The sequence below is a fragment of the Vidua macroura genome, chromosome 5, assembly GCF_024509145.1.
Source record: "Vidua macroura isolate BioBank_ID:100142 chromosome 5, ASM2450914v1, whole genome shotgun sequence".
Classification (NCBI taxonomy): Eukaryota; Metazoa; Chordata; class Aves; order Passeriformes; family Viduidae; genus Vidua; species Vidua macroura.
In genome coordinates, this window is record NC_071575.1 from 2,529,526 (window position 1) to 2,538,736 (window position 9,211).

Sequence of the window (9,211 nt, forward strand, 5' to 3'; positions counted from 1 at the left end):
ACATACTTTTGAAAAATTGTGCCCTTTCTTCTCAGACTGCTGAATGTTTTCCACTGTAAATCCTGGAGAAATTGGCTGCATAAACCTGAAAGCAAAAATTTGTTGGTTTTTTTTTTCCCTTCTTTCCATCCTCCTTCCTTTCTTCCCTCAGATTTATTTATCAAATATTTATATGCTTGCATCACTGAGCACCTGCAGCACGAGCTGTGGTCCTCCATTGCCACTTAGAGTGAGAACACATTGCAGTGAGATGATTTCCTAATTGGCAGTGTCCAGCTGAGATGGAGCAGGGACAGAACAGAATGTACACATGAATGCTTACCAACAATCAGCCCCAGGAGTGCAGCAAGTGCTAGCTCCAAGTGCAATTTGTACTTCATTTTGAAATAATGGACACAGGAATATAGAAGCTGCTTTAAATGAAGACAGCAGAAGTTTGAATCATTGTGCAGATTTCAGGGTAATACGTAGTTGATAAAGTAATACCAGTTCCTATTCTTAGTTTTAATTTCAGTGTTTTATTTGATAAATTGATGCTCTCAAATAAGGCTTAAAAATGTGAATATTTTCATTCAGACTTTCCTGCTAATGTAATGTAGTTACAGTTTTATATGGTATATTTAAAAACTTTTCTGTGGAATATTTCTAATGTCATGCAAATATGTTCTTAATAGCAATTATATTTTAGTTTAAGTACTTTTAGTGTAGAATTGATGGACTTGCTTTTACACCCTAAATCAAAATTCAATAATCTTTTACTGTTCAAGAAACACCTAACTATAAAAATCCTTTTCTAAAAGGAAAAGGTCTTTATGATGCCTGCTGGTTTTATGCTGGTTGTAAAATCTCAGATGGGTGTTAGTTGTGCTTTACTCATTATAAATTGAAGGGTAATATGTGATGCATGCAGTTTGTGCTTCTTGGGTGAAAAATGTTTACTAATAGCCCAAGAACATGGAATGACAACTTGTACATAGAAAGAGATATGTAATAGAGTGGAATTTTCCACCTGGCTATTCAGCATTATTGAAACTGAAATGAGTGGATGTGGCTGCATTTTTGGAAATAGCTGTTTCATCCACAGGGAGTGTGTTTTGACCAAACTTGAATGGTGCTTCTCTAGGAATAATTCCTCCCTCTCAGTGACATTAACGTTTGCAGTTCTCTGACAAGGTAGTGCTGCTGACATAAGGATAAATGATTTACTAATGACACTTCAGACCTATTTACATGCTTGAATGTGTTTGAATGCTTTCAGTGTGTGGAACACTAAAGATCTCTTTTCCTTTTTTCCAGCAAGACCTCATGACTTCTTTGATGCACAAACACTGGATGCTATAAGACATCGAGCCATCTGCTTTAACCTCTCAGCACATATAGAAAGTTTAGGAAAAGGCCACAGTGTTGTATTTCATAGTACTGTAAGTATATATATGATGCATTCTGTTCATTTACCTGTGTGTCTAAAAAAATCCAATATTTCAGAAAGATTTCTGTTTTCTTCTTACTGCTGTAGACGTTTAACCAGAAATAAGCTATAGGGGCTCTTTGATGTGGTTGAGTTGTCCACTGCTGTTAGTAAATGAACTTTTAAGAGGTATTGGTGGTAGTTGTTCTAGCTCACAGATTGAGTGGATTGTAACACTTTCTGTCTGATCCAGTTGGGGAATATCTAACAGCAACTTTGTGTTGCAGAAGAAAATTGGTTCTATCTTCTAAATAAGAACACAGTTCAGATGGCATTTCCATGGTCATGAGTGACAGTGGTCATTTATCACAAGAAGTATTTTTGGTGTATAATTGAATATGTAAAGATGCTGATCTGAAATGTGTGTTTATTCTCTTTTTTCCTGCAGTGTAAAAGATATAATCATGAATAAATTTATTTACATCCCTGTTTTTCCTTTGAATAAACTTACCACCAAAATATTGATGAATTGCTGGAAGGAGGCAAGAACCAAGTGGGGAACTTGTGTTTGGATAGGAAAGATACCAGTATTAATTTAGAAGAGTTCAAAGCAGGGATAAAATACTGAATTGGGGTAGAAGGATTAGAAGTTAAAAAAGTTGAATAACCTCAGGTTTTCTTAAGCTGGAAGATGAGGGTGTGTAAAAGGTGGAGACCTGGCTGAAGAAAAGAAGTAAGGGATGGGACAAAATGGGGAGGGATGGTTTTAAATTGGTAGAATAGTCCAAACAAGGAGTGCTGGCTGACACATCTTCAGTTACAGCTTAATCTTAGTATGGGATTCAAACTCTTGAACTATCAGTCCCTCTCTATAAATAAAATAAGATTTTGTGTACATGAAGCTTATATCACCTTGTTCCGCAAGACTGAGGATTGTTCCAAATACCTGTGGCCTGTATTGGAAATCTTTTCCAAGCTATTTCTGCTGAACTTTTTGTACATTGTGCAGCAGCTGCAGGTGGAGATTGCAGGTGGCTTAGCTGTTACTGTATTTAAATCTCATTCTAGTTTCCCTGGCCAATGTGGATTTTACAATGCTGTGAGAAAAGCAGATTCTTTTCCAATTCACAGCTTGCTTTAATCTGAAGGGTTATCCAGGCAGTCTGCTCAGTTGTGGAAGAACAGCTCTGGCTATTGGAGTAATTCATAAGGAGGTGGAATTAGAGGGAGAAATCTGCTCTAAAACTGCTTCACATTAACGTGAAGGAAGCGATGAAAATCTTTTTAGCTCATCCATGCATGTGTCACTCGAGATGGTGGGAGTTGATTAGATCTGGAATTGCTTAGACCTCAGTTGTGGGAGAGGTTGTACCAGTGGGAGAGCTGCTCTGGGATTCCAGCCCCATGCTGCACCTGGGTGCTGTATTTTGGGGTGCTGGCTTGTGCTGGACATCAGCTTTGTTGATGAGACTCAGCCTAAAATCAGCTTTAAAAAGAAAAGGTAGGCAAGGAGCTGTTTTGTGAACTGTTACACTATACCTCAGGTACAAACACTTACTCATTTTGCATCACTTAAAGGCATTAGGACATGAGATTTGAATAGTGACTGGCTAAATGGCAGAAGAAGTTTGTGTGGTCCACCTTCAGATGAAGAAAAAAATGTGTAATTATCAGAGACATTAATTTGAAAGGTGGAAAACAGGAAGATGAAATTGCCATGCTGTCTGAAAGTAGATATAAATGATGTGGCTTTGTTTTACTCAGCATAAGAATAATGTCAGCACAATGCAGTATATTTCAGGGCAGATATTCTAATATAAAGAATTTCTAAGCAGTCACTGTAGATACCTTTTATGTTCTCTGAAAAGGCACATCCTTTCATTTATATATACTTTTTTAATACAACCTTTTCTTTGTAGATATGGAGAGATTTAGAATGCAGTTATTAATAAAACCTTTTTGAAGAAATGTGCTTGCCATCCAGAATACACCTTTGACTTGATTATGATGGGGTTTTTTTCTGCTTGTTTTTTTTTTTTAATTGACTCAGATTCTTTGTATTTTAATTCTCTGAATTCTTAGATGGAAAAAGCCAAACACGTCTAGTTAAAATAAGGAACAGGTTACACTGAATAAAAAACATAACTTATAGGTTTCCCTGTCATACCACCCCCAGCCTTTGAAGTGGCTGCAATTAATCCTCTAAAACCTTTGAACACTGAACTGTTCCCTGGTTTTAACTTTTCCAGGTATTTCAGTTCAGTGGCCACATGTATTTTAAGTAGTTACAGTGTTTCAATATATTGAAACCTTGTAATGCCATAAATGAATGCAGTGAGATGCCTACCAGTTTACAGTGTGAAATTGTTTTCTTTTTCCAGAAGAGGTCAGCAAAATTCCATGGCTGATTTGAGACCACTTTGATGCACGTTTGCTTTGCATTTCCATTTTGTTTCTGGGACAGTGCAGGAAATGTAGAGAGTGTAGTTAGAATATTTCCCAATAAAGCTGTATTAAGTGGACATCTTCTGGCTGAATTGTGGTTTCCACTTAAAAACCTAAATGGACTTAAGTTCTTTGCAAAACAATTTTAAGTCTTGAGAGCATGTTTATTGCAGACACACAACTTTGAAGGAGTATAACAGTTTGCTTTCTATGAATATCTAGCAGGACATGAAGAACAACAAATTTTTGAGTAAGAAAATCTGTAATTTGGTTTTAATTAATATTTTGTGATTTTTATAGGTAATAGCTAAACGAAAAGAAGATTCTGGCAAAATAAAGCTCTTGCTTCATTGGACACCAGAGGACATGTGAGTATATTGCTAGTGATACATTTTAAATGGGGAAAGATTTACAGTGGGATCAATGGCCTGTTACTAAGTCATTTTGTGCCTTTCAGCATTTGAGTTAAAGTTAATATTTAAAAAATGCTTTTCAAAAAGTCATTTAGAAGTTTAGAAATTAATAAAAAATGAGTTTATTGATTTTTACTTTCAAGTCTTTAGGCTCTAATACCAGTTCAGTTAAATTTGCATCTGTATTTTTAATGCATTTTGTCACAAGTTTCAATTCATCTTGAGAAAAGAAAGCTAAAATATTCTTATAAAATAGGCAGGTTTTTGATTCCTTTTAGGACAGATGGTAGTATTATATCTAACAGCATTCTGAAATGATTCTTTTTAAGATGTAACAGATAAAGACAATTTATTTTAAGATAAACATTAAGAAGTATGCAACACGGGGAACATGAAAAATAAATAGAAGAGTAATTTTTTTATTAATACAGAGTTGAATGATTTATTTTGCTCTTGCAGATGAATTCAGTTTTAGAATCTCTGCACTGGAGCAGACAAGTTGTTCAGTAATGTTAAGACATTCCCAATGGAATTTAGATTTGGTTGGTCAGGTCAGAGGAAAAATATGGTTTTTTTGCTGTTTGTTGCCTCTTGGTTGGGTTAGATAGGTTAGATAGAGTGTGTATTTCAGGCACTGAATGATGTGGTTTTGAATTACTGAGTATTCAGTTCACCTTGGTTCTTCCATGTAGGCAGAGATACCAAGGTATGCTGCACACACCATCAGTGTGTTTTACACTGGCAGGGCACTCACACTTCAGAAAGTGAAATGCACTCAGGCTCGTTCCTTTCCACTCCCCTGAGCTGTTCATCAGCCTTCCCCATGGAGCTGGGAGCAGTGATTTACCTACCCTGAGTCCTCTTGAGAACTGCAGAGTTCTCCAGGATATCCATGTGTTTAGGGTTTTGGTCAGGAAAAAGAAATACAAGTCTTTAAGTTGTTTCCTCTACAAGAGGGAAATAACTTCTAGTGGGCTGGGAGGGTCAGGGTTGTTTTGTTGGTTTTGGTTTTTGTTAAGAGCAAGAGTTTATTTTTGGTGCCAGTAAATCAGTTTACTGACTTGTTGTCTTTCTGTACATTTCAAATGTCTGCATGTGAAAAGTTTTCTTTTTTGCTGTTGGCATCTTGAGCATACAGCTGCTACTGAAAATGTCTTCCCCATGTTGGTTGTTCAAAAAGTGATTTTTGGCTTTATTTTAAAAACTTCTGTGATGTTTTTCCACCTTTCATGATCCATGAGACATAGTCAATAAATGGATTGCCTGCTGGGTTGTTCTCCCTCCTCCTATGCCCTGTTGTTATTAATTTTTTTCTTCCTCCTTCATCTGAAAGATTTAGTTGGAGAAACTCCTTTTCCTGCTGGGTTAGAGGTTCTGGGTTTCATTTCATGTTTTGAATGGCTTACCCAAAAAACTGAATTTGAATTGCAGCTAACTTTCATGCAAAGTGAAATCTTTGTAAAATACAGATTCGGTGAAATAATTTGCAAAAGTCTCTGAAATTTGGCTTTGCAGAGGAAGAGCCATTACATTTAGTTTTAAGTGCTGGGCTTCTCAATTTCAAACCTGTTTCAAAGACTTAGACACCTTAATTGTAGACTCCTCCTCCAACCTGAAGTTAATCATTGGCTTCTAGGACATGTAGAAAATGTTTAAAACCCCACCAAAAATGCAAAGAAGAGGATAATCAAACAATTACCTTCAGCAAAGTTGGAGCATTTTGTCTTTGAAACCTTTGAGCTTGGAGCAAGCAAATTAGTGTAACTCAAAGCTCAGTGCCTGCAGTGTATCCTGTCCTTTAATTGAACAGAGTCAAAGAATTTCGGCCTAGTAAAATAAATTATTTTCAAAGGTCCGGTTGTTTTTTCTGTTACCTATTTTCACATTAAATTGTTACAGTGGAGAATGTAGTGCCATTATCATTGTACACTTGGAATGTACTTCTGGAATATTCTAAATTCTCTTCAGTGTCTTTTCAAACTGAGATCCTGAAAACTTCAAAGCATAATGTGTAAAGATTGGCTGCCTTTCCTCACTCTGGTGAAGATGCTTTTTAACCAGGGAAATGTGAAATTTGCTTCATATGTACTAATTTACCACATAATGTTATGGTAAGAAAAACAGTTGATCTTTTTTGAATATTTTATTTTATTTATTTATTCATAGTCTGCCTGATGTGTGGGTAAATGAAAGTGAGCGACATCAGTTAAAAACTAAAGTAGTTCATTTATCAAAACTACCAAAAGATACTGCCTTGCTTCTGGACCCAAACATTTACAGGTAACATCTTCATTTTAAAACTTTCTTTACTTGAATGTAATCTTAAGCCTCACTTAACTTTTTGACGTTGGAAAATCAGGATTGCTAATGTATTATACACCAGATCAGGGAGCCTTGGTACTGTAAACGTCCAGGAGTTAAGTTCTGAGGTCTTAAGTTATTTCAGAATTACTTCTTGAACTAAACTCTAGTGACTGAGAAACGGGGAATGTGTGTATTTACCAAGTGTATTTTACTTTTTTGTGCTTGGTGTACAGAAATTCTAGTAAAGGAGGTACATACAGTGGAATCCTGAAAGATCACTTCTGTTAAGATCACATACTGGTTTGTATACCAATTTTTTTAAAGTCCAAATTTATCTTTCCATATTATATTCAGCTGTAATACATGCAGTATTACCTTGAAACTTGTACTTGTATTCAAGTACTGTTATTTTTTATTACAAGATTCTTTATAGGGGGACAAAAGGGAGCAATCCATGTTACTTGCCTTTAAGCTACTTTGACATTTCTGTTTTTAGGCCCTCAGATTGGCTTCTAATCCATCTGGTTTCTAATAATTTCCTGATTCTCCCCCCACCCCTTTATTACTGCTCTCCCATGATTGTCAGTACCCACAGTTCTGTGTGTACAGTTTTTAAAGGTAATCTGAAATGCTTAATTCATTCTGAAATGTTGAGCATCCATAGATCCATATGTGATTATATTAAAAATCCATGAAAATAGCTTGTGGAAAGAAAGTTTGTCATAACAGAAGTTCAGTGTTCCGATGTTTCTTCCTTAACATCCAGTGACCAAGAGTCTCAAGGAGTAAATTAAACACTAATCTTTCTATGCAATAAGCCTTTCAGTTCACCTTTAATCCTCAGTGTATTTCACTAATCAGATTAATGAAATCTTGCTTTACAATATGAAAACCAATCCTACTGTATTTGCTATCTTTGTAAATGTGTTTTAAGTACTTATCTTAGTCCACGAATCATTGCTATTAATGGTAAAATAATAAAAATGTTACTGTGAGATTGGATTGTGTATTTTAAACTGCTTAACACAATGACTTTTATAATCTAATTGAGGTGTTAATAATTTTATATTGATTACCTTTGCCGAGCTTGATGGATTAGTTTGCTTTGAAAAGAAAATAATAACCTTTTAAAATAAAAATTTAATCATCTCTGGATTAAGCCCTTGGAGAAAAATTAGCAAACCTTTCTATCTCTCTCAAATAAAATTAAGGTCCCTACATGTAATGTTGTACTCTATTTTTAGCAGTATTGATCAGTCTGTGATTGAAATGAGCTTTTGGGACCAGCTGAGGGAGCTTAATGATGTAAATTTAAAAACCAAAACTTCAAAATAAAAACCAAAATCTCTTTTCAAGAGGAAAGAGTAGTTAAAGAAATTCAGTGGCAGATATTAACATCATGCTAAAATGTCATGCTTTAATAGAAAGTTTGAAATAATGATCTAAAATACACACTTTTGTGAGATTATCTGAAATGACTCTTGGTTTTAAACAAATGAAAGTAGATTTTGTATAGTCATGATTTCACATTGCATTCAACTGACCAATGTATACATCACAGGGTCTTAACATAAAGCTGTACCATCTTCTTTTACAGAACAATGCCCCAGAAGAGGTTGAAGAGGTAAAAACCAAGCAACTGGGGACACCTGCAGTCTTAGTCACTGACAATGGATTTAGAAATAAAGTTGCACATTAGTCAAATCCCATCTTTTTTTTTTCTTTTTTTTTTTTTTTTTGTTCTTTTCTCTCTCTCTCTTTTTTTTTTTTTTTTTTTTTTTTTTTTTTTTTTTTTTTGTTAGAGAAATATTTATGCTTAGTGTAAACATTCTGTGAATGAAGTTGATGCTTCCGTGGAATATATTAATATATTACTGTATATCCACATTTTCATGGAATGGTACAGTGGGAGACTGAGCAAACACTCTTCTGGCAACTTAGTGGAACAACTAAAAGGCTTTGCATGCTTGCTTCTTTAAGCTGCTTTTTTCTTTAGTGAATACAGTAGTCTATATTTGATGAAAAGAGAAAGTAACCATCACCATTTCCTCCCGATTCCCAGGAGAACTGTTAACAAGCTATTGGGCTTCCTGTCAATGTTAACTAAACCTAACACATGCCAGACAATAGAACAGCTACCAAGGGATTATCCTGTTGCCCTTTGAGTATGGTGGATAGTAATCATTCGTCATTTGTGATCTCGTGTCCTTTTGCAGCTCCCTAAAATATGTTGGATTATGGTGTTGAAACAAATGTTGATGGAATGCTTGTCTTTCCCAGTCAACTCTGAATGCATATAGTACGGTGGCAGGATGTTCAGAGTGTTGCAGTCTGTCTGACCCCTTTGCAGGAGTAGTGTAGTGTGTTCATCAGATCTGCTTTGGTGTGATCCCTATCGATGGACGGGTTTGGGAAACCTCGATGTAAGCAGTCAGTGTTACTGGTGATTTATTTTGCTTTTTTGACCCTCTAGGACCCCCATTCACTTGTAAAGTATACTTTATCTGGCCTAATGTTTTCTAGATGTAAAGAAAATGGTATTTTTTAAAAAAAAAATTAATCTAGAAATTCAATCCTTTATGCACCAAAGTTGGCTTTGAAAAGGAAAGTAAAATCATTTTCTTGCTTAATAAGCAAGGAG

The 9,211-nt window shown here is 35.3% G+C and overlaps 1 protein-coding gene across 2 annotated transcripts in view; it reads left to right on the forward strand.

The window, feature by feature from the left end:
• AEBP2 (AE binding protein 2) overlaps positions 1–8,274 on the forward strand; it is a 40,536-nt gene extending 32,262 nt beyond the window's left edge. The window contains exons 5-9 of one of the 2 annotated variants that reach the window (XM_053978928.1): positions 1,297–1,421; positions 4,154–4,221; positions 6,433–6,546; positions 6,804–6,870; positions 8,168–8,274. In XM_053978928.1, coding sequence (XP_053834903.1) covers positions 1,297–1,421; positions 4,154–4,221; positions 6,433–6,546; positions 6,804–6,858 — 362 coding nt within the window. In that variant the 3' untranslated portion in view covers positions 6,859–6,870; positions 8,168–8,274. The remainder of the gene's footprint in view (positions 1–1,296; positions 1,422–4,153; positions 4,222–6,432; positions 6,547–6,803; positions 6,871–8,167) is intronic. The other variant, XM_053978929.1, reaches the window with a different exon arrangement.
• Positions 8,275–9,211: the final 937 nt, after the last annotated feature.